General features: G+C 42.8%; 1 protein-coding gene across 1 annotated transcript in view; it reads right to left on the reverse strand.

Annotated features, from left to right (window-relative positions):
- Window positions 1–26668, reverse strand: part of KCNN2 (potassium calcium-activated channel subfamily N member 2) — a 558376-nt gene that overhangs the window by 76944 nt on the left and 454764 nt on the right. Inside the window, exon 6 of the mRNA XM_069226506.1 lies at window positions 8492–8619. Coding sequence (XP_069082607.1) covers window positions 8492–8619 — 128 coding nt within the window. The remainder of the gene's footprint in view (window positions 1–8491; window positions 8620–26668) is intronic.

A 26668-nucleotide genomic window follows, 5' to 3' on the forward strand; every position in this document is an offset into this window, starting at 1 on the left:
TGTTTCCTTTTCCCCTATAAAATTCCTGCAGGTTTGACCTGCCGGATTTTAATGAAGGGTGAAATATTTAACACACCCAGTGAGTGTGCTCAGGGGTTGGAAAGCACTGACCCCCTCACTATCCACGTCAGTGTGTTAAAAATATATTTTCATAGAGGAAAGATTATCTGCATTACCAATTTTGTAATATTGAATGTTGCACATATTTTCATGTTTAATATCCTGGCTGCATTAGAAAGCAGGGAGTTTCCACACTGAAAGTGATCAAAAACTAATTTTGTTTATGAGATACTCCAGATTACAAGTAGTGGGTAAAATGGGAGCATCCAGCTCCATCAGGTTCTAGTCCCCGAATGTCCTCCAACTGGCCTATGTTCTGTAGTTCCTTGAATGTGTGTATGAGGAGTTTGTAAAGAGCACATTTGTCTATTGGGAGCCAGTGGAGATCCCTAACTGAGATCCCTGATGAGTTCTATGTGCGAGGCTGAGGATGAGTGTGACTGCTGAGTTCTGGATGGGTTGCAGCCATCTAGTTAGATCCGTGGTTATACCGGTGAAGAGGGTGCGTCTGCAGTCCAACTTGCTGGTGGATAGAGCATGAGTTACAGTTTTTCTGGTCTTGCTTGGGAGACATTTGAAGTTCTTCCTCAGCGTGTAGAAGCAGGATACAGTGATGGTGTTGACTTGCGCAGTCATGCCCAGTTTGCTCTTGATGATTATTCAGGGATTCTTGGCCCTGGGTGCTGGGTGTGGGTCTTAGTTCGGCAGCTTCCTGTTGGGAGTCTCATCGTGAGGTATTCTTGCTTTAGATCATTACTCCTGTTTTGTTGATGTTGAGCTTGAGACATCTGCCTTTCATCCAGTTGGCGACTTTGGTCATACAGTTGGTGAATTTGTTTCCTGTGCTGGGGATCTTTTTCGAGCGGGCGAGTATAAGCTACATGTTGACAGCATAGGAGAGGGCATTGATGTGTGCATGGATGAAGTTGGGCAGAGGGATCATGTATGCTTTAAGAGGGTGGAACTAAATGATGAACTTTGAGGCACTCCACAGAAGAGTTTGTGGGCTTCCAAGAAGTAAGGTACCACGCAGGCTGCTTGTATTCTATTTGTTAAGAAAGAGCAGATCCAGCAGAAACCAAGTCCTTGGATTCCAAACTCATGCAGGTGTCTGATGAGGATGGGGTGTGAGACTGTGTCAAGTGCTGCAGCGAAGTCCAGGGGAATGAGGGCTGCAGGGTCTCCTCTGTCAAGGGTAACAAGAAAGCCATCTGTGGCATTGATGAGTGTTGTTTCGGTACTGTAGTCAGGCCTTAATTAGGACTACCTGGTTAGGTGACAATTGATTAGTTTCTCTAAGACCTTTGCTGAGTATAATAGAAGGGAGAGTTATTTGTCTTTATAGTACGGGCAATTTTGACAGTGTTAACAGTGGGCCATGAGGTCAGGGTTTATTCTTTAGCTGTAATGGGTAGCTGAGTTGGAATGGAAATGGAGTCCGGTTGAGGGTCAAAGCTGCCACATATGGAGATGATTTTGTTACATTCTTAGAGCTTGTTGCAAAGGTCTTGTGAGGGGAGTGATGGTGCAGGAGGTGTGGTGAAAACTTTGATGATGCCAAAGATTTCCTTGTGGCTATTAGTGCCAGCGCATATGCGGCCTGCAAGAATTGTGTGCTTAGTGTTTCGTATTTGTGGTGTCTTGACTTGTTCTCAATTTGAGCTTCAGTTATTTGCAGTGTTGTTTCATCTGCCTGCGTTTCTCTGTGTGCCAACTAGCCTGTGGTAAGGCTCTTGCTGCTGGGTTTCATTTGAAGGGTGACGAGGTCTTGGTGCATGCGATGATACACCTGTTGAGTTTCTTGATGGCTTATGGCAAGTTACTGATGTGCTGGGGCTGGAGTGTGGAGAGGGAGAACGCCCACTTCTCTTCTGTGATGCCTTTGCACCTGCAGCAGGTGGTTCTAGTGGTGGTAGGTTTGTGGTGGTGAAAGATGGGTATGCTGAAACTAATGAGGGCGTGGTCTGTCCAGGGTGTGGGTGGGTTCAGTAAGGTGCTTGGTGAGGCCAAGGCTTCTGAGGTTTTATTTAGAATGATCATATAGCTGCTGTGTACAATCCCTTTGTCAATCCGATTCACATATTGATTTTGTCATGGTTTCTTAATTCAATCATTAAATAAAGACACTCTATTAAGAATCCAAATTGTGCCACCTTGTACTCTAACAGCACTCTTGAAAACCTCAATCTCAACTGTGGGATGCTGTACCTTTCCCTGCATCAGATATTTGTTTCACCCTGACCCAATACATGTGAGTCTACCCATATCTATTCATTGAGCATAAGAAGGTCTATACTTAGTCTTAGTTCTCCAGATGCCATGAATGATATTACTAATAGTGATACCCACGGGGAAGATTCTACAGGTTCAATTATGTTCTTATTAACTAGATCAGTTAGAAACGCTTAATTTGGTTCTATATGTTATTGGAACATTCTTTAAGAATTATCATATGTTTGAATCCTTTATATTCACCCAGTGTATCTTCTAAAACAATATACATTTCTGTCTTCAGTTTGCTAAAATGTGTTTGATTTCCAAATAATTTTGTTTTGGTTCTCCTCATCTATATCAATGGGGTTCACAATAACTGGAGGATTGGGTCTAGGATCAAAATTAATCCCCATTTCTTGCTAACTAGAAAACATTGTACTTTTTCATAAACATAGACTTTAACCCTGGTATGTCTACCTACAATCTCCAATTTATCCAGACAGAAGCTTATCAAATTTATTTTGCGACCAGTATAACCACCCAGGGACCTGTCAGTCTGATGTAATTTTTTTGTTATCCCAATTTCACTCTACCTTTTCTTTACTCAAAATTGTAAACCAGGCTCACAAGTCCACAAAAACGGATTTAGATTTGTTATCCTCTTACACTTTAAGTGATGAAAAATGTATTTTGTGACACACTCTTTCTCTCATCCACACTCAAAACCACATCAGGATTATGGCAAGGTCCTTGTTCTGTGTCCTCATCCTCAATTACTACATTCACTCTTTTGTTATAAATACTTCTGCATACTCTGCTGAAATGTCCCTTCTTTTGTAGTGTGGTCAGTTTTACGTATTCATTGCGCTTTAGCTTCAGGCTTTAGGCCTTTGTGCACTTTGCCCTGAATATATTTTATTCATTTGCTGACAGCTTAGAGCCTCTGTGCACTTTGCTCTACATGCCTTTTATTAGGCTTCGTACTGTTATTTTTCAAATAGCCAGTTCTACGGTGTTGTTTTTTTATTCATATCACACTGTTTTGCCTACTTCAGCACTGGAGTTCTCCATAACATATTTACTCTGTGCTTCAGTCAAGGATACAGTCTGGTACATTGCCGATAGACGTGGTAGGAGTTTAGACTTGGCATTCCTGCGTAGGGACATTTTGTGATCACGATGACATGCTAGTTATAAAATCACTTCCTTGTCCCAATACACGCAAGAGGAAGATTCCGACCAGGGAACCACAACTAGACGCTGACTGCCTCGTTGCAGATGCTGAACCAAGATCACAGGTCTTTGCTCAGGTATGAGGGCTGATGTCTCCACAGTGATTCTGACAGGCAAGCTAGAAGCTTAACATGCTGTGCTCTAAATAGAACAAGCAGAGGGAGAGTAGAAACTGTTAGACAATATGATAGCTTTGTTCTTATGTTTTACTCTCCTGGTGACTATTTCAATCCTACTGTGTTGTATCGTTCTGGTTATTGCGGCTCACGCCTTAATATCTAAAATACAGTCGTTTTATTAAAACATTATATAAAACTTATACTGTCTTTGTCATTTGTATATGAGATCATATTGGAAATAAGAGAGTTGGTTTGGATCTGAGTGACCACGACTTCCCTGAGAAGTTCCAAAGATGTCATGCGCTCGGCTGCCAAATCATTCCTTCCTCATGGGAGAAATGAGGCACTGCTAGTTAGCCGGAGCAAAAAACGGATTTAGGGTGACAGAGTTCTTTACACGTGGGTCAGACTCAGTCCCCCACACCGTTATCGATCCTGCTGCCTAGAAATCCAGTAGTCTCATTTAGAATAATGAGAGCCCACGCAACACTTTTAGCATTTCGAACATACTTATCCTGAGCCGATAAGTTTCTAAAATTGCCCAAGTGTGATTGACTGCCCCATAAAAACAGGATAAGTTGGATATCTGTTTCTCGTCCCATTGACTGTTATATTTGTTGTCTTATCACTGTTTTTCTTAGAAATGGCACCGAGCAGACACTTGGAATCATCTCTTATGTTATTTAACAAAACAATACGAAAGTTCTATAACATTAGCTATTTCTATTGGCACATTGAGTGCCATATCAGCATTAAACCCATAACCTTTACTGAACGTTTTGTTGCTTGTTTTCATTAAAATGCTGACACGTAAAACTTGATCATAGTTAATATGTTTCAAAGCCACATGTGGATGCAGGTTATCTGAATGTTAAAATGTAATCTTGAATAGCATCGTTATCACCATGTTTCCTGGAGTAAAGAACAGGTCGATTTTTACAATCTTTTAAACTAAAACCACCTAAACGGTACTTTAATAATGATAGTTTTTAATTCAATTTGACAAGAATCTCCCTCTAATATTTGCACATAAACAAGAAAAAAGCACCTTCCTATGTTTCCCGATGCATAGGTCATTCACCTGGTTATGGAAGAAATATATTTGTGTGCTATGTCTAAGCTTCTAGAACACACTATGAGAGAAAAAGGTTGTAGAAGCCAATCAAATAATACATGCAAGTGTAACCCTTTCATATATTGAACTGAGGGCAAGACTTACTTTCAGGAACGATACAAATGAAACAGTAATATAGTTATAAAGAATGTGAAGTCAGAACCAATGTTATAAAATGGTGTAAAACATAATTAGCAAGTTGAAGTGGAGAAAATTGGGTTCAACCATTTCAGTTAATGTCGACTGGTGCAACAGCTAACACTGTGGCCTACTGAACTCAATACGTGCACATGGGAAAAAGTGAAAACATTTTAAAAAATGACAACAGGCCAGAGTAACGAATTTTCAAAAGCATTTTGCTAATCACAAGTGTAAAGGTTCTGATTCAGGAAGAGGACCTCTGTGCTGTAGGGCAGCCAGGATGATAGAGCAACTGCTGCAAATCAGGACCCCATTTGGAGGGTAGCAGCACAAATAACAAATTCAGTGGACTGAAATACCATCCAAGTGGTTGCGAGCTGAATCATTGGCAGTCAGTCGACCTATTACTGCTTGTGGTTTTGATGATACACCTGGAGTGTGAAGAGTATGCTCTGATGACATTTGTGCTTGCTGTGCCAGGGGATCCATGTAATACCTCACTGATGAGGCCTAACATAGATAACACAAGCCTGTGGTTGCTTGTGTTCAATTCAGTGGGCATGTGGGCTGACTGTACGGTGCTTTAATAATGATAGTTTTTATTTCAATTCAACAAGAATCTCCCTCTAATATTTGCACATATGCAAGAAAAAAGCACCTTCCTATGTTTCCCGATGCATAGGTCACTCACCTGGTTATGGAAGAAATATATTTGTGTGCTATGGCTAAGCTTCTAGAACACACCATGAGAGAAAAAAGTTGTAGAAGCCAATCAAATAATACATGCAAGTGTAACCCTTTGATACATTGAACTGAGTGCAAGACTTACTATCAGGAAAGATACAAATGAAACAGTAATATAGTTATAAAGACTAAAGAATGTGAAGTCAGAACCAAGGTTATAAAATGGTGTAAAACATAATTAGCAAGTTGAAGTGTAGAAAATTGGGTTCAACCATTTCAGTTAATGTCAACTGGTGCAACAGCTGACACTGTGACCAACTGAGCTGAATATGTATACATGGAAACAGTTAAAACATTTTAAAAAAATGACAACAGGCCAGAGTAACAAATTTTTAAAAGCATTTTGCTAATCACAAGTGTAAAGGTTCTGATTCAGAAAGAGGACCTCTGTGCTGTAGGACAGCCAGGATGATAGAGCAAATGCTGCACATCAGGACCCCATTTGGAAGGTAGCAGCACAAATAAAAAATTCAGTGGACTGAAATACCATCCAAGTGGTTGCGAGCTGAATCATTGGCAGTCAGTCGACCTATTACTGCTTGTGGTTTTGATGATACACCTGGAGTGTGAAGAGTATGCTCTGATGACTTTTGTGCTTGCTGTGCCATGGGATCCATGTAATACCTCACTGATGAGGCATAACATAGATAACACAAGCCTGTGGTTGCTTGTGTTCAATTCAGAGGGCATGTGGGTTGACTGTATTGGCTGCAAGGCTCCTATTGGAGCATTACCAAACGTGAGATAGCTCCCTGTCTGGAGTGGCACAGTATGCATAAATGACGGGCTGGAATGTGGCCCGAATGATTGCCAATGGCTGAGACTTTTGCAAGCATCTATCCATCACCTTCTGGTATTTCTTTTAAAATAACGCTAATGTAGACTTGTTAACATGAGCTATGTTATGTATCTCCTCTGTGAGTACTGTGCTGTGTACATTAGTTACAAGCAAAAAGAACAGATGATGGACAGAATGCTGAACAATGCAAACATTCACCCCCAGTCACAAAGATCTGAGTTAAAGCCATTGTTTTTTTGCCCACCATGCCACTCCAGTTTGGACCCAGCCACATACAAATCAGTCTTGGCCCTGTTCCCGATATGAACAGTCTAGCCTAAATGCCAAAAGCCAGGTCCTCCCTGGACTGGAAAGAAGCATCTTGGGACCGGTTTCAGGGTATCACTCTTCATCAGCCAGGCTAGCTTGACTGCAGTGGTGCGGTAAGCACGGGACCCATGTCTGGGCATACCTTTCCCCCTTAGGGCGACAAAAGCAAATGGAACAGATGATGGACGGAATGTGTTGTGTCTTACTTATTAACTGTATTCGTGTATTTGAATGCTTTACATACCTGTCTCCTGGGTTAAGCCTGCCTGCTTGCAGCCAGCTACCAAAGGTTGGGCCAGGGGCTAATGTATTGAGACCTTGACTGGACCTTATGTTGTGGTGGTGGTAGGCCTTATTACTAGTGGCAGGTGCATGCATGTCCCTACTAATAATCCATCCTTCAACATCTATTGTCGGGGAGGCAGCCACTAGGGTCCATCACTGAGAGATATACAACTGTAACACCCTCTAGGTGTGCCCAAGGAGGCCACATATCTAGCCCTGCTAAAACTCAGTCTGAGTCATGGTTTAGACCCTGCTGGAAGCCCTGCGAGAACTGGTATTTCTTTGGTGTTTCACCTTGAGCTGGGCCGGATACTTCACTGACATCCTTTGACAAATAAAGCCATTCTTAACAATCATCAACTCTCTCTCCCTGATACAAATGCTGGGGTTTAAGCCTGGAGACAACAATAATCAAGTCTCTTTCTTCATCACAGTTATCCTGCACAGCTGCATGAATATTCCAGTCTCAGTACTCTACTGAATAAGCAACCACAGTCACTATGCCACCAATATTATCATCGCGAATTGAGACGGGCTGAGCCATTATTCTCTGCAGTACAGTCACACCCTGTTTTTAGATATACATGTGGACACCACTATTAAAGGTGATACACCGGTTGTCCACAAGGTCTTTTTAGTGAATCTGGATCCCCCTTTTCTGTCCAGTAGCTTTTATCTAAGACCTCCCTCCTGTCCAAGTCCGTCAGGAGGTTGAGTCCACTCTGGTGACACTGTCCTACTAGCGTGGGGAGAGGTAGCCGATGATGAAACATGACACTAATAAGTGTGTGAGGCTTCCTCCTCCATAAGGAAAAGCTTCCCCTGTGTTCTGTTAGAACAGTGGTGCTTTTACATTAACATTTGGGACTTTAATTGTTGACCCTTTCTGGGAAATAGTCTGTAGTACCAAAGGGGTACCATAATTGATGTGAAAGGGATGTTCCCCGCTTTCTTAAGCGTTCAAGGCAAGTGAACATGTCATAAAATAGTACAATTAAATGTATTTGTAAAAGTTCACATGGCACATGAACACAGGTAGAAAACATCACTTATTAATTGCTGACTGAGCCGAAAATAATGAACTGTCCCAGGCTACAGTCGAATTAATAAATTCTGTATAAGATTGGTAATGAATAGGATGACGCTGGACAACAAAACAAATTATGGCCAATGGACTTGTAATTGACAAACTTCCAGGTAAACCAGGGGAATGTCCACGTCACTTGAAAAAACATGTTTTCATGCTTAGATCTCTACATTAATCTATCCTATCACAATTATACAGTATGGTGATACAATGTTACAGTGTGATAATTAAGACTACTTCATTACCTACTCAAAGAAACAGTTGCTGATATATGAATTCATTGTTTCAAGAACATATTGATAGATAAAAAGGGCCTGTACAATTGTCAACAACACAATATTTGGCAAGACAGAAACGGAGAATATATTTTTTTAAATGATACTTACTGATGAATGGCCTGCAAAAACTTGCGCTGATGTTTTCTTACTTTTGCGTGGTCTATCTTTTTTACCAGCTTCGTATTTTTGTATATTAACCATGTTTCCCTGAGTACATTGGCAGCAGCATTTTTCACCTGTTAAAAAATTACCATTATCGTGTTAGTTATAAAGGCAAACTTCACATATGTTAGCAACAAAAGGACTTCTTATGAATTTAACGTTTGTGGCAGGAATAGTAATATTTACTTTATCAAAGAAAAATATAAAAAGATGACCTGCATTTTTTCACACCCAAAATACCATATGTGTTACTCCTCAAGCTTTCGGTCAAACTGCTCGAAAAAAAAAGAAACCAGCTGACCAGAACTATGACACCAGCAGGAGGATTTGATGCTTGTTTAATCAAGTGCACTTCTGCCATTGTGTGGCTTAATGGCACCAACTCAACTGGTAGAAGATATGGTATAGATACTAAATTGAGTCGCTGGGAAGCAGCGCTTAATTTTTGCCTGAGCTTGGCACCAGCACATACTCCTAAACACCGGCAGTTATTTAGGACAGACTGCCACACGGTAGCGCTGCTGGTCAGTATCTGAGCAGGGCTCATCAATAAAGTGCATAAAGTACTTCAAAAACATATTACAACCAGCGGGTCCAGGCTATTCTTTAAGCTTCAATTAATCTGGAACAGTTCAGAACAAAACACGTTTACTGTATGATGCTCAGTATTTGACACTGGCAGGAATAGTGAGTAGTACCAACCACAGTGGCCTCCTGAGAAATACCTCTGGCCTTTCTATTTCTACAAATTATGCACTGCTCTGAAGTATTGAGGCAATGACATATTATAAGCCTGGGAAGAGATGCAAGCCTTTGGGTGGGTTCTAGATTGGTCTCTATCTTTAACTGTCCACATCTCACAAGTAAGTTTGTTAGAGATTTGAAGCAAGGTATTTAAACAATCATCATCTAAAGCGTAAAGCTGATATCGTGGCTTAGGAATGAACAGGCATCTACTGACCAGAGAGATCCAAAGAGGTTATAGCAGACGTTTTGTGACCAGAAATGAGTGGCCCGGATGATAAAAGTATTTGTGTGCCTTGATCTCTGCTCTTCTCACCACAGAGCATCAGTGAAAAGAAAGCTTTCAGGTTGTCGCATTCTGTAGTAGCGTTAGCAAGTATGCATGAATTCTTTGGTGTGAGAAATTAGGTATGAAACCACTGACAACAAATACAGGATGTCCCTAAAAGGCTAGCTTTTCAATAAATGAGCTCATCTATCTTCTGTTTTGACTTCAATAGACCAATTAAGTGTCAAGAGATGATTTTGAATAACGTGCACTACATACATATTTATGATCCGTAACGGTATCCATGAGAGGCAGGGATGTTTTGTGTCCTGTTTGATGCTCTTTGATCCTCAGTAAGAACCCTTCCCTTAGAATCTAGCTCAGTTCCAAGAACCACACTGTCACTATGCTCCACAATCATAATAATTGTAAGTACTGCAAAATTTAGTGAAGGAGGGAGAGATCCATGGATTTGTTGGCTTCAAGTCAGCTGATTTAACCACTATGATGCAAGCATTTATAATCCCATCATTTAACAAGTGATTCACACTAGTCAGAGTTTAGTATGATTGTAGAGGCTGGAAGAGTCTTGGGGCACATTGAGAGGTTCAGTAGAAATTACCAGAAGCAGAATTCCCAAAAACAAATATTCAATCCGGCCTACCACTTCTCATACACAATTCATCTTATTAAATTAAGGGATAGTGTATTAATATGAACAGTGGGAGTGGGGCCCCTACCCCACCCCCAATCAAGGAGGAGGTAAAGACTGACAGTCCTGTCTGCTGTTCTCCGACTGCTGAGTCTGCCAAGTACAGAGCAGTGAAGCAGTTTGCAGACACATTAAGGACATGTAATGGTGAGCAACTTCACCTTCGCTGAGAGACAGAGGGAGTAGAGGGGGTGTGGGGTAGGAAGAAAGAGATGCTGCATGTGTGCTTGGTTCTCTCTTTCCAGAGAAAGAGAGAGAGTGAGAGAGAAAACAGGAGAGAGAAAGAAAGAGTGAAAGAGAGGACAGGCCGTGTCAAAATCTGGTGTTTTTCCATGAGTCATGTGAGCAATCAGCATGCCCCGAGCTCAGATTCCATGCTGAACCCAGTCTCCAGTTCCTTGACTCTTCCTCTCTCTTGCTGACTCTTCAGATGTTTAACCAATGAGAGGAGAAGAAGGAATCTGAACGCTGTGCATACTCCTTCCCTCTTACCACTACCAGTCTCCTGATTTCCCAATCTGCTCAATGATCCCTAGCCTCCAAGTCCTCTGTAATTGTTGTAGCCTTGGCCAACTCCATGTCAGTGTTTGATCTCCTCAGGGTTCAGGAAGCAGAAACCTGCAGCCTACAACTCTCAGACTTCTGAACACTACTAAGATCTAGCACTAAGTGATTGTTCTCCCCAGGGCTCACAGCTTCCTTTGCCTGCCACTTTATTCAGTAGCTGCCTGCACTAAAAAATGATGCAAAGGAAGGAGGCAGCTGGTCTTGAGCCAGGAGCCGCTGCTGCTCAGGAGGTAAATGAAGGAAGGGGGTGAGGGAGAGGAGATTGGATCTAAGAGCCACGTGTGTGTAGGCATGGCTCCCCATGTGTGTGTGAAAAGGTGTGAATGATGAGGCTTTGTGTGTGTCTGCCTAATTGTCTGAGTGCATGTTTATAACTGGTATATACCTGCAGTGCAGTTTGTAAGAAGGGTGGCTAGTGCATTGCTGATTTTATCAGCTTGCTATCCTGGCATAATAGCCTTGTATTGGGGGCACTCTGGCTAACAGTTTAGCTATCCATGACATACGAGAGACCATGCTTGACATGTAAGGAGAAAGTTTGGCAATACCTTGGATGTCACTGGCATTACAGTGGCCTATTCATATTAACCCTCTAACTATCTACGGCAAAAAAGAAGCCCACATTTTCCTATAATATGCATTCTTGACATACTATTGTCCCATTCCAGGTATATCGAGGGAGTGTCTGCCAATATTCTGGCTAGTGCTGGCACAATAATGGTCAATAATTGCCAAGCTGGGGGTGTTGCAGATGTCAATCTAGCTACTTGGAGCACAGTGGTGGCCCTTAAGACAATGTTTTCCATCCTTAAGTCATTGTGATTATTCATTAAATAATTCTGGCTATCCCAGATGTAAATATGTTGGATAAATGCAATATGACGGCCAATCCCTGGCATATACAGATGACAATGACGGTAAATGGAGAAAAAGGCAGAATATGCCCCTATGTGAAAGTAATATATGCAAGCTGTTTGGTGTAAATGTCACACTGCTGTTTGTAGACCAAAGATATATTTATTTAAAACTATTCAAATCTAATATGGAAAAAAAAGTTTTTTCATAAAAAAAATCTTCTACTGGAGGTAGTTGAGTTTATGTATGCCAAATGAAAACTTTGTATTTCATGATTAAATGTATTTTTTTTAGGAACAGGTGAGCTGAAGTTCTGAATACTGGTATTTGATGGATAGTTTCTGCTGAGTAGAGGACGCATATTGATGATTTTAGTTGCCCTCAACCAGATAGCACTTATTGATTACGCTATTATTTCACGACTTGTGTGATGTCAGTTCATTGCCCATATTCCTACAGTTTCGTCTGAAATCACCACAGCTATCTGAGGCTTTGGGACGTGCGACTGGTGTAATGTATCAGATTCTGCAAAATCTATGTTGCAGTGACTGTTGAGTTTGACTAGCTCTTGTTTCTTTGGCCTGTGATGGTGTTATTAACATTACCTTTGATGCTTCCATCCTGTCCATTGCAAGTAGAAATTGAGCCAGAAAAAACGGCTGAGAATCTGCACTCAAGAGATAAGATGGAAAAATGAAGTGAAGAAAGATGGTATGTATATTTTTTAAAAACTTAAATTCCATATCCACTAGCCATCTTGTTTAACTGGCTATTTGGCCAATATTATACGTATTAGACCTAGGGTGGTCTTCCCTCAAACCTTTTGCCTTACTTGTCCATGTTTTGCAGGACTTAATTTTGTTGGCCTAAGTACTCTGCACACTTTATCACTGCTATCCAGTGCTAAAGTGCATGTCTCTTTCAAACATGTTGAAATTGCCTTACACCCAATTGGCACATTTTATTTATTTGAAGGACCCTAGTAAAGTGGTACTACATGGGCCTAGGGACTAGAAATTAAATGCTAAAATACTAATAGTGTGCCTACAGCATTGTGCCACCCACTTTAGTAGCTTTTTAAACATGCCTCAGGCCTGCCATTGCAGCCTGTGTGTACAGTTTTAAAATGTCATTTGGCTCTGGCAAAATACATCTTTTTCCAGGCCTAATCTTTCCTTTTTCATACACATAAGTCACTCTTGGGGTAGGCCCTAAACAGCTTATATGGCAGGGTGCAGTGTAAGTAAAAAGTGGAACATGTATTATTTAGTTTTACATAATCCTTATAGTGAAAAACTCTTAAATGTATTTGTCACTACTGCAAGGCCTAGCTCTCCCATAGGATAACATTGGGCTAACTTATCACATTTAATAAGTGATACCTTTCAATTGGGATCAATGTTTAGTTTGGTGTCTAAAGAATTGTAATTTAAAACCCTCTTTAATGGTAAAGTTAGACTGTAAGTCTGAAAGTACCACTTTTCGAAAAGCAGCATTTTCCTGCCCCAACCATTTGGTGCCTACAGCTTGTATCCTGGGTCACATGACTAGATGTAGATGGTAGTTGGTCTTTGTGTATTTCTGTCAGACAATGAGACACAGAAGCATAGATGTTGGCAGGACGGACCCTCTCTGGCTTGAAGTGGAGGAGGGGATGTCATCTACCACATTTACACATCACAAAGGGTCTACCTGTGCACACTCACAAAGATGTTGACACTAGTCTTTTGTGACCCTGGACATGCTAGGGCCAGGGCAGGGAGGCACGAAATTCCATACACCTCTGGGGTGGAAACCTCCAGAGCCTTCTCCTACTTCAAAGTGGGCACTAGGTAATGGACCCTCAGACCCAACTCTTCAGTACACCTTCGGGCCTGTGGAAGACTTAGGACTGCTGTGCTGCACTGCAAGGAGAACTGCTGCTCTGTTGCCCTTCTGCCTGAGTAAGAAGTACTGAACCTGTATCTGATCCCAGGACCGCAGAGTGATTTCCGGGGCTAGTTGGCTGGCTTCTTGATTCGAGCCTCAGGGACAGAAAAGGCTCCAACCATCTTGAACCCAGCACCTGGACTTGATCTGCTGTGAGTCTAACCCACCAAGTGGTGCCACCACCGTCTTGGACCCTTAGAAGTGGACCTGAAGGTGCTCTGCCAGCCCAACAGTGCTCAAGTGAGTAGAACGAATGCAGAGCAATGCAGCTCCTCACAGCTGTTTAGGAACCGCCACTGCGTGATGCATCCCTGATGCAGGACCTCGCATTGTAGCTTCCTCAAAACTGTTGCTGTGTGACAAATCCTCAGTGCAAGTCTTCATATCACAAGCCCCGCATCTATGGATATTCTTGATGACTGCGCAGAACTCTCCATTGCAGTCTAGAATCTTTTTTGGATCCGCCAGTACACAGGGCATTGTCAATGCAACACTTAACATCACAAGCCCCTCGTCAGCGGTATCCTTGACGATGGTGCAGGACTCTGCATTGCAGTGTCGTAGCTCCCAGGACCCCTGCTATGAAACACATACTTCATGCGGGATCTCACAATTCAACGCAACCAGCTTTTCAGGTACTTTGTTCACCAGACCTAACTTGGTCCCAGTATCTGGCCTGCACTCCATTGTGGTTGGCCTGAACGTGTGTCTTTGTCCCAGTCTAGAACAACCAGATAAAGACAATTGGAGCTTTGTGCTTCTAAGCACTGTTTCTACTAAAATCCTTAAAACTGCATACTACTGAGTACATATTACTGCTAGTACTGATTGCATACTCCGGTACTACTGATTGGATTTTTGTCATTTTGGTGTCAAATTATTTATAAATGTTTGTCTATTTTTCTAAGTGGTGTGGGATTTTTCGTGTGTTGTGTTTTCATTTTATTACTGCTTGAAGTGCTGCATAAATACGTTACACATTGCCTTTAAGTTAAGACTGACTGCTCTTGTGCCAGGCTAACAGATGATTGAACACAGCTTAATTTGTGATGTGCTTGTGAATTCACCCTAAAAGAAATTGCGGTTGCTGCCTGAGGAGGGGTTCACTACCCACCTCAAACCAGTCACCCAATTTCTAAAAGTCAAATTTAGGGAACTGCACTGAAAAGTCCACTTTTTGCCACAATATTTTAAAAATGTTCCAGTGGAGGGTGAAACTCTCCGCAGAAGGTAGTACATGTCTGGCACATAACAAATTTCTGTAATATTTCATTCAGAATCTTTAGATCTGTAGCCTAAATTAGTGGGGTAATGCAACATAATGAGGCCTCCTGAAGAATATGATGAGGTTTCCTTGAGTTTCTCATATCCCCCAGACAACCGTTGACCTTTGTCTGTATGGGGCCAACCTGAAGGGTTTGGGGTGCTTTGAAGGGTTGGAGGCCCCACTGCAGGTGCTGATAGACTGAAGTTATGCCCCTGGCTTAAATATGTGCAAACTGGGCTGAACATGCACCATTTAGCATTATTTGTGAAGCGTTTCTAGAGAAGGACTGCCCTGACCAGAAGACAGGCTGCTCGCATGCTCAATCAGATTCATAGTAGGAAGTTGCACCCCACCATTTTTCAAGTTCCCCAGCTGCCACATTTTTAATCAATAACAAAGGACATGATATAGGGGTTGGCAGATGGGTATTACAAAACAAGCTTGATGGATATCCTGTCTGCCTTATTGCAAGAGCATCAGGAACTAATGCAATAAGGCAGAAAGGGTATCCGTCACATTTGTGAGGGAGGATCCATTGGCTATGCTCTAAATCAGGCCCAGAGTCTTTGCTACCTTATTTGGAATTTGTCATTCTTGATTTTCATATTTGAGACGCACTAACTACAAAACCTTTGTACAACTGTTGTTCTATCTATTTCCCAAAATTACATTAGCGTTTTGCTCGCTCATGTCTGACTCATATTACTCTTGAAGTCACCAAATATTATACACACTCATCCCTGACAATAATCCTGATATAAGTCCATTTACGAAACGATATTGGTCATTCTCCCAGCCAGTATCTATCCATTGGTAGCTTAACTTTATGATATTCATGGTTCCTCCTAAGCATACACATTTTCACATGTATCAAAGTCCTTAATTACGGCTTGGTTAAAATAGATCCAATCTTTTTCAGCTGAGCTTCCTGTCTTGTTTTCTTTGTGCTTCAGAAGTGATGCATGTAAGGCTCAATGTTAAGCACTTCACACTTCTGCCAGTTACAATCGTGCTGTCAACAGGTCCGGGCGGAAGCCTGAATGCAGTCACAGTTGATATTGAGTGATTTGCTTTCCATGCACCACGGGATGCACAGTCCATTAGATAAGAAGGTGGCAGGAATGCACATTAAACCTCTCCTGCTCCTAGCTTCATTTGACTCAAGTAAGTGTCAAGTGTCCTTGGGGATATTCCTTTCTCTACTAGATAGTATGCTTACAGTGGAAACTGGTCTAAATGATCTTAATGGATTCTCAGTGGTGCAAAACGTTTTTTTCCCAATGTTCTTGGTGATGAATTCCCAGTTCAAGTTGGAAATGAAATCAAAAGGTACAAATTCAGACAAGATAATTAACTATCAGAAGCGCGCTCATTCACGGGTTACACCATTTAACTATTGCATGTTTTATGGTGAAATATACAGAGCATCACGTAACATTCACAACAGTGTCATAAGGACAACGGGAGAAAAAGTACTGGCAGCCTTTAAACCAATTAGTGTATTACACATGAGGGATGCCTTTTTCTGCCTGGAGATGAGGGTACTGAATCCCATAGCACTAAAAGCTGTCACAATTCTCTCATATATACGACGCTGTCAACATTATCACAAATGTCAAGGATTCAACAGACAAGGATTCTGCAGCATTGTTTATATTCCAGCTACGGGCAGTAAGGTGGCAACAATGTGTGTTCTCACCTCTAATGCAACATCTGTGGTGCAGCTATCCTTGGTTTTCTATGATACACTGTATCATTTATATACACTTGTGTGCGCCAGTTTCACAAAAATATGTATGCCTTAACCTTATTGTTACTGATGAAAAAACATCAGTGTTTACACATCAACTAGTGTCATAATTATGGCAAAATAGTTTTTGCGATAAAACGCCAATGCTATTTGTTTTGCAAAATCTCTAATGATAACTACAAGAGAGTGTAAGAAACAGCACCATACTATATTATAATGGAAAACGAGAACGTCCTTTATAAAGAAAAAACAAACTTTACTAAACCTGGCACTGAGCCTCTTTCTGTCAACTGTATAGATGATTGGAAAGTCTATGTCTACTGACTAAAAACTATTACCAGGCACTAAATTACAGATATGAGTTCACTTGTCCGCCTGCAACACATTATCACTAAACTTGTAGTTCTTAATTGCCGTGGAGAAGTAGTAAGAAGATAATTATTACTAATACCATTAATGATGATAGAATCACATATTACCTGTGCTTGAATTTTTACAACCTCAGAGGGTGTCAAGGATCAGATACCTGCTCCATATTGGATTGCAGTGGATTTCTAGAGTTCTATTGTTTCTTTTTGATATGTCTTTAACTCCCATTCTGTTTATCATAGTTGAGACATTTTGGGGTCATTATGGTCATTACATTTTATAATTATTTAAATTGGTTTGGGACTTTACACTTATTTATTCCTTGCTATATACTTTTTGGTGTTGCTATTCAGGTACCAATTGCCCTTTTTCTCTGACAAAGACTTTATTCTTCACAGAAACCCACTTACGTGTTAGAAACACATTGGCCCTCATTATGATATTGGCGCTCGAGCACGCCGACGGCATGGCGGTGCTCGACTGCCATATAATGATGCAAGTAGTGAACTGGCTGCAAAGCAGGCAGTTCACTACCACCCACCGCCAGGGCTGAGTCGACCGGCAGTCGTCCATAGACCGCCGGTGGGATAATGATCCCATTTCCATCACGGATTTCTTGGCGGGGTACCCCACCAGGCGACCCCTGGCAGAAAGCAAACTGGTGAAATCACTGTGACATGAAAATTTCCCTAAACCTAATGCTTCTGGATTTAATGTATAACAAATGAAAAACTGTACTGATGGAGTACATCTAATCTAAGTTTCTTATCAACGCTTGGCAGCTATTGTTTTGTTTATAGGTGTTCTTCCATCCCTAGGTGATCTTTAAATTATAATTATTAGTAAAGTCTAGATCCTTGCACTGCCACACTCATCCTAAATTGCAACCTCGCTTAAAATAGTTTTTGTTTAATTCTTACAACCAACAGTCTTCACATATCACATTAAGATTTTCGTAATATGCACAATTGCTATAATTCTGAAGACTAGCCTAGATTCATTGTCAACTTGTACACTAAAGATGGTTCCTTTAACAACATGTTAACAAGTACATAAACTCGCTTCAATAGAATAGTATTCATAATGGCACTTATTCCCAGTTCCAGCCTCACTTGTTTCAATATTATCCCCGGAGCCAATTATAAAATAGCCATAAAAAGCTTTTCCATCATTTGAATAGCTCAACAGTTTGATTCTTTTTTGCAGCTGTGATAACAGATTTAGCCTCAGATAATCTTTTAAAATGTCATGGAAAAGCAGATTGTTGGTTATAAAATCACTTGATTACTTTAGTAGTCAGTGTCACTGCTAGAGTCAACTTACCCCTGTCGGTAGCCCTTTTTGTTGTAGTAGAAAACCTTACACACAGGTAATCCAATGTAAAGTGTTGGCCATGAATGCTGAATCTATACCTTGGTGTGTATTCACAGTCCAAATGCAAGTCCTGAATGGTCCTCATTTATAATCAATCTCTTTGTCTAGAAGTAGCCAGTAACCCCATCTAACACTTTATGCATCGCAATTCCATGCAACACTGTATTGTGCGCAAGCAGCTACACAGATGCTAGGTCATCTTTAATTTTGGGACAGTGAAAAGTTTACATTAATCAAGCAAAATTTTAATGCCTTCTTTGTTTACTTTGTTTACTGTTTCCCACAATTGTAAACCATTAATGGAACCAACAGCTACCCTTAATTTAATAACAGATGTGTGAGTCTTTCTCAGAGGAACATATTTACCTATAAAGGTATAATATAAATCATTAATTCATTAAAACCATATATACAAAGTGCTAGATAGTATAACTAAACGGATGTGATGTAGAATGTGTTTCAACAAATCACAGTAGCTTAGTCCATGGTGTCTTCTATGGTCAGATTTAGAATGGGAGGATTTCTCAAATTTCTGACCCTCAAGAGAAACATTCTATGAGCCTTTTTAGGACAATGCCACCTGGCAATACCAATAACGATGAATCCAGTGTTGCTGATTATCTAAGGTAAAAGCCAAACACAGAGAAATCAAACCCACAGTTTCAGTCTCACTAATGGGAAGCATCTTTGGCTGTGATGTGAAAGAAATCAGTCTTCATGTCCACTGGTAGATTATCACCTTAGAATTGTCTGCTGGATTCACTCAGTGGATATGAAGTCACTTTAACTTACATGCACTGCATTATTGAAATAACTTATACTGCATTATTTAAACGTCTTCAAAACAACTGTACTAAATGTATTCAGTGTGAGATTACATAGATGCTGGTGTTGGCTAATCCAAGCATTACTGTTTCTTACTCTCTTACACCGCCTTCCCTTTTTTCACTGAGTGTGCTACTTAGTAAACTCTATGCCAATCGAAGTGTGAGACCTGTTGGCTCTGGGGAGGCATGAGGACTGACTGTTGACTTCTACAATAGAATTCCGGCCAAATTAGTCACTTCTTGCAAACTTGAGTAATTTTTCCCACAGTTGTTTCTGGTCCACTCTTTTTTTTCTTGCTTAATGACTTCCTAGCTCTCTAGCTTCCCTCGTGCACTCATCCTTATTCTCTCTCCTCACATACCATCTCTAACAGTATCTACTTACCTTTCTTACCAGAATCAGTGATTCTTTATACTTTTTGTTTCACCACCGCTTCACTACAACTACGTCGATGATCAGGTTCCATGCACCTCAGTATTGATTAAACAGTGATCAGTCAAGTTACTGTGGACATTAGTATACTTAGTGTGGGTTATCAGAGTGTATGTACCTGGTGTTACTCATGTGTAGCAATCTTTTCCTATTCAATTACCTACCACATTACATGTTTTTGCAATACGACAAGACCACCATCAACAGAGAAATCAACAGAAGCAAAGTCCTTTTAAGGCCATCAAACATTAAGCACCAGAGCTCAAAATCCACAGTCCCACCACTACCTGACAGATGCAACACCATCAACCACTTCTTCATGGAAAAAATCCTGAAAATCAGATCTAATATCACTTATTTTCAGCTTCCACACCACTAACTGGTAATCCTTCAATACTCCCACACAAACCTCTATAACTTTCTGAATGCTCTTAAAGCTAGCTCCTTCAGAGAAGACATTTTTCCCTCCATCATTAAGGGGCTCATTCCGACCCCGGTCCTCCAACAGGCTGGCGGTGCCCCGCAGGGCATTCTGACCGCGGCGGTTTGGCCGCGGTCAGACCAGGAAAACCGGCGGTCTCCCGCCGGTTTTCCGCTGCCCTGGGAATCCCCCATAAGCTGCGCCGCCATAGGGGATTCCGACCCCCTAACCGCCATCCTGTTCCTGGCGGTTCCGACCGCCAGGAACAGGATGGCTGTGAGGGGTGTCGTGGGGCCCCTGGGGGCCCCTGCAGTGCCCATGCCAATGGCATGTGCACTGCAGGGGCCCCCATAAGAGGGCCCCACTTTGAATTCCAGTGTCTGCTCAGCAGACACTGGAATTCGCGACGGGTGCAACTGCACCCGTCGCACCTTCCCACTCCGCCGGCTCCATTCGGAGCCGGCTTCCTCGTGGGAAGGGGTTTCCCGCTGGGCTGGAGGGCGGCCTGCTGGCGGTCGCCCGCCAGCCCAGCGGGAAAGCCAGAATGGCCTCCGCGGTCTTTCGACCGCGGAGCGGCCATATGGCGGTTCCCTCCAGGCGGGCGGCTCCCGCCGCCCGCCGGGGTCTGAATGACCCCCTAAGTCTCTGCAAGGGCACCTCTGCTCCACAATGTCAATGCTTCAGTAAAGCACAGCACCTTCCTGGACTGCCTCAACACCAGACAGATCTTCCCCATAGTAAAATACTGGATCCAGCCATCCTTGCTAACTTCCATCCCATAACTAGAGTCCCATTTGTTGGAGAAAAAAAAGTCAAAAAGGCTGCCCCACCCAGCTACAGAACCACATTAGCCTTGAATAACCTAAATTAGGACTATAAATGAGGGACCAGACCACTTTAAAGTATTGGAACTGCAAAGTTCCAAGTAGTCGATGATGCAGTCTTTCTCATTTACAAAAACAACCTTTACCTCCTGGTCCTGCTTGATCTATATGCAACTTCCAACGCCATTAAGATTCTAGGACTCACCTAGATTGTCCAGGGTCTCACCCACAACACAGGTCACAACCTCGACCCCCATCTTCACAGCCAATACAAGGTCAAGTTCAGCCACCTCACTCCGCTAACCTGGACAGACCAATCCTTCATCCACTTTTTCATTGACACACCCCAAACCCCTCTGCCAAGATTACCTACAATCTCAGGCATAGCTGGAACAAGACAAAGGACACAGAGTGGACCAACACCATCAGTGTCCACAACCAAATCTCATTAACGACCTCCATGCTGACATCAAGGCCTGGATCACTGCCAGCACAATCACCCTAGCTCCCATGAAGGTCAGACACTCAAGATCAAACACACAAACCATCTGGTACACTGAAGACCTTGGAAACAGCTGAAGAGACAATGGAGAACCAGTTGGGACACCACCATAAGCAAATCTTAAATGTCTGCACTAAGGAAATACCACACCCAACTCAATGGGGCAATAAAAATAGCCCTAGCTCTCAGATTGGAAAACAGCTACAAAATACTGCAAATAGCTCTGTAAGATCATCAAAGAATTCTCCAACACCACAGCCGCCACAAACTCCATCACCGCCTTGCAAGACCTCTGTGACATTCTCTCCAATTTCTTCTACAACAAAATTCTCAACATCAACAGCAACTCTGACTCCCAACACAAGACACAAGAGCTCATCAAACAGCTGCCCATCACCGCCAAATCGTACAACCAGATCAGAAACTGGAAACCTCTCAGCGCAGAAGACACAGCTGAAATCATGAGAACACTCCACTCCAGGGCCGCCTTCAACACCTGTCCTAATATTATCTTCGACCTAGGAGAAACTCTGATCAGCTCCCACTGCACCACCACCATTATCAACATCTCCAACCAAAGTGGAATCTTCCCAGACAACTGGAAACATGCAGAAATCACAGCTCTCCTGAAAAATATACGATAGACAAACAAGTGATCCCTGTCACCTCTTCCTGCTTCTTCATCCTACCTATGCTCCATAAAATATTCCATTGGCTCCCCACCGTCACCAGAGGCAGAGTCACCCACGTTCTCATAACCAGCGGACTAGACTACAGTAATCCACTCTATGCCAGCATCACAAACCAACTCAAAGACTCTAGACCATCCCGAACACCATTGTTAACTTACCCTGCAACACACACATTGTTCTACCTCAGAGAGGGGCTTTGGCAACCAATTCAAAAGCGCTGCCAATTCAAACTGCTCACACACATACAAAGCCCTCCACAATGTCAAACCTGCCTACCTCAAGCACGGCCTCAACTTTCACCAACTCTCCAGGCGTCTGCGCTTATCCTCAATCAAGATATCCTGCATGAGCAGGAGCAATCAGGAGGACACTCCTTTTCCTATATCAGTGCCAAGTCCAGGAACGACCTACCACACTGCATCAGGCCCTTTTCATCTCTTCTCGAATTCAGCAAGAAACTGAAGATGTGACTATTTAAAACTAGGAGACCGATCGGCTTTCTCATCTACTCCAGCACCTGGATACCCCTGAGGTGATAAGCCGTCTCTACAAATCCACATAACATAACATTTAGAGACTCAAAGCTTCTGTGAAAACATCCAAACCTGGATATCAGCAAACTACCTGATGCTAAGCTCCACAAAGACCAACTTCCTCCTGCTTGCTAACAATGACGTACATCCTTTCAATCAATCATGCCTCTCCAAATTAAACATAACAGGTTTCAAACTCCTACTAAAAGAACAGGTCATCCCTTGAGATTCACCCTTGGCTCAACCCTATTTCTTAAGGGGCTCAATGCCAAGAAGACCAAAACCACCTGGTTCCAACTCTTATCTGAAAAAATGAAACCTAGTGTTGCAGGAGAGGACTTCAGAATGACAGTACAAGCCCTAACTCCAGCCACCAAGATGGGGGCAATACCTTAACAATATCCGAGAGGCTACCTTCAATCGTATGAAAAACATCCTCCATGTAGAACCATGACTGAAGAAATCTGACCTCATCACCCTTGCACTAAAACATCTACACACTACTCACCCCCGAAGCTTCTACATCAAAACACCTATCTACCTGTCTAGCTAGCTGACAAAGTGACAGCACCTGGAGGTCAAAGCCAAAAAAGGAACGCCCACACTTCCAGATTAGAGACTAAACACTGCAGGAAGAAGAAAAATCAGAAACCCTTTCCATGATACGTCTCTGTGATCCAGAACATCACCTCTTCTGACATCAGAACAGCACTAACACTCTTACAGTTCTGGAACAAATTGAAAGTTCACCTCTTCAAAGAACAATTGACTTCTAACCGGTTTTACTACCTCCACCTCCTCCCTCTGTATCCCCACTGGGGCATGCTCTCTGTATAGCACTCTGTTGCTAGCCAGTTAAGTATGTGCTTTGGAAAATCTTAAGCATACCTACTCATAGAAATCTATATAATTTCAGAGAAACCCCACATTTCATCTTATCTATCCATGTTCTCACCATGTTTATTGTTACTCAATATGAATAAATTAAAATCGGCAAAGGCATTTTCATAATTTTACAGTACCTATTATAAACACAAGAATAGAAATCTAAGGGCCTCATTCCCACCCGGAGGAAGCACCGCCAACAGGCTGGCGGTGCTTCCAGGGCAATTCTGACCGCGGCGGTAAAGCCGCGGTCAGAAAAGGGGAACCAGCGGTTTCCCGCCGGTTTTCCCCTGCCCCAGGGAATCCTCCACGGCGGCGCTGCAAGCAGCGCCACCATGGGGATTCCGACCCCCTTCCCGCCAGCCTGTTCCTGGCGGTTTACACTGCCAGGAAGAGGCTGGCGGGAACGGGTGTCGTGGGGCCCCTGGCATGGGCACTGCAGGGGCCCCCTAACAGGGCCCCATTCAGATTTTCAGTGTCTGCAAAGCAGACACTGAAAATCGCGACGGGTGCCACTGCATCCGTCGCACACCAGCAACTCTGCCGGCTACTTTCGGAGCCGGCTTCATCGTTGCTGGGGCTTTCCCGCTGGGCGGGCGGGCGGCCTTTTGGCGGTCGCCCGCCCGCCCAGCGGGAAAGTCATAATGACCGCGGTGCGGTCTTCTGGCGGTCTCCGCCCGGCGGGTGGCACCCGCCGCCCGCCGGGGTCGGAATGACCCCCTAAGTCCGGTAAAATCAGAGGATTTCTTCTTCATTGTGGACATGATCACGTTGCCCTGACTGGTGAGGGTGGAATTTGCAAATCAGCTTTGACAGAAATGTTTGTCAATCAGTGCTGACATGATTACAGGTATATCCTCATCTCCCTCATATTTAATTTGCGAGATATAGCTATTTACAACTGGAAGCTCTGTTGGCTGTGTACTCATTTTTTTCCCATATTCCTAATTAGCCATGTGATCACCAATTGAGCTGTTCTCTGCCCCAGTAATAAAGGTGCTAATTCATACATTCATAGTACCAGTAATTTACTGTTCACATTCTGTAGAGAGCTTTATCGTTAGACCTGCCAGCCTGAGGGTGGTCTTCCCCCAAACATTTACCTTACGCCACAATATTTTTCTGATATAGGTTTTGTTAGCCTTAGGACTTTGTACACTTTACTACTGCTAATCAGTGTTAAAGTGCATGTGCTGACTCCTAAAAACATGGTAATGGTAAGATTAGTTTATCCCCAATTGGCATTTGCAGTCTACTTATATGTCCCTAGTAAAATGGTAATACTTATACCGAGGGCCTGTAAACTAAATGCTACTACTGGGCCGGCAAGCACTTGTCCCATCCACTTCTGTGGCCTCCAAAACCTGTCTCTGGCCTGCCATTGAAGGCTGTGTGTGCAGTTCTAACCTTCAATTTCAAGCTGGCAAAGTCAAACTTTTGCCAGGCCTAACCTTCCTTTTTAATACATATGTCACCCACAGAGTAGGCCCTAAACACTCCACTGGGCAGGGTGCAATGTATTTAAAAAGTAGGTGGTGCACTTTATAAGTTTTGCATGTCCTGGTAGTGGACAACTCTTCTATTCCGTTGTCAGTACTGCAAGACCTACCTCTTCTGTAAAATAACATTGGGGTTACCTTATTACATTGAATAAGGATAATGTCCAAATGGGAACTGTTAAAACATTCATGTTTGGTGTCTTTGGAATCATAATGTGAAATACTCTATAATGGTACAGTCAGATCATAAATTATGATTGTGAAAATACCACTTTTAGAAAGTTGTCATTTTCCTGTCAGCCATTTAGGGCCTGCAGCTTGTCTCCAGGTCACATGGCTAGGTGTACATGGCAGTTGGTCTTTGCGTATTCCTCCCTGTCAGCCACACACAACAGAGAGCACTGTGTGCCTGGGTGGGCAATTAATGACAGGATTGGAGTGCGGAGCTTGACGCAGCCCCACTTTCACCTGAAAAAGCTGTGTCCTGCCTTCACACAAAGGGGTACATACACCTTGTAGTTAGTCTGGAGGAAGGGGAGAGGAGGCAGGAAACCTGTGCACATCAAAGGGAACCCTCTAGAAGCTTCTCTGATTTTAAAGAAGGCACCAGGTATAAATATTGCACCTCAGACAGCAACTCTTCAGTACACTTCTGGACTTGTGGAAGACTCTGCCAAGAAGGACTGCTGTGCTGCTGAAAAGGACTGGCACTCTGCTGGACTGCTGCGCTGACCTGCTGACCTCCTGCCTGGGTAAGAAGGTCTAGACCTACAACCTGTACCCAGGACACCAGAGTGACTCCAAGGGCTAGTACTCTATTAACCAGCATCTGGACTCTGCAACTGTGATTCACACCCTGCCAAGTGGAGCCACCCCAGTCCTAGACTCTTGGAGGTGGGCCTGAAGGTGCTCTGCCAACTCATCTGTGGACCAAGCAGAACTAACATATCTCCTCTGCTGTGCAGCACAACCCAAAGCAGAACTTTTTCAGCTCCAGGGCTTTGTATTCCCCTCACAGCCTCATTGAAACCACTGATGTGTGACGCATCCCCGACACAGGCCCTCACATTGCAAGCTCCTCATCTACAGCATCCTCGATGAGGATTCAGGACTTTGCATCGCAGGTCTCCAAGCTTCTTTGAAACCAGCTGATGTGTGACATATCCTCGATGCAGCACCCCCACAGCGCTTCATAACCAGGGTTGAAAATACTTTTGTTCGGCAGGCGTAACAAGGTCGCTGTAGCCAGCCTGCGCTTCATCTCAGTTAGCCTGAACTTATGACTTTGTCACGATCTGGCACAGGCAGATATCCACAAGATGGTACTTTGAGCGTTTTGGAGCTATTTTCACTAAAACATTTAAACATGCATATCTTCGGTTCTACTGATTTTTGTCATTTTGATCTTAATTTAATTATTAAAATGTATTCTATTTTTCAATCTGGTGTGGCATTTGCCCTGTGTTGTGTTTTCATGTTTTCACTGTTTGAAGTGTTGCACAGATACTTTAAACATAAGTTAAGCCTGACTGCACCTTACCAAGCTACTAGAGAGGTGAGCACAGGCTAGTTAGGGGTTTGTTTGTGACTTCACTCTGCCATGGATTGTGGTTGCTGCTTGCATAAGGTTTTCACCTCCTTCCACCAGTAACCCAGTTCTTTACAGTTACGT

The sequence above is a fragment of the Pleurodeles waltl genome, chromosome 1_1 (assembly GCF_031143425.1).
Source record: "Pleurodeles waltl isolate 20211129_DDA chromosome 1_1, aPleWal1.hap1.20221129, whole genome shotgun sequence".
Taxonomy (NCBI): domain Eukaryota; kingdom Metazoa; phylum Chordata; class Amphibia; order Caudata; family Salamandridae; genus Pleurodeles; species Pleurodeles waltl.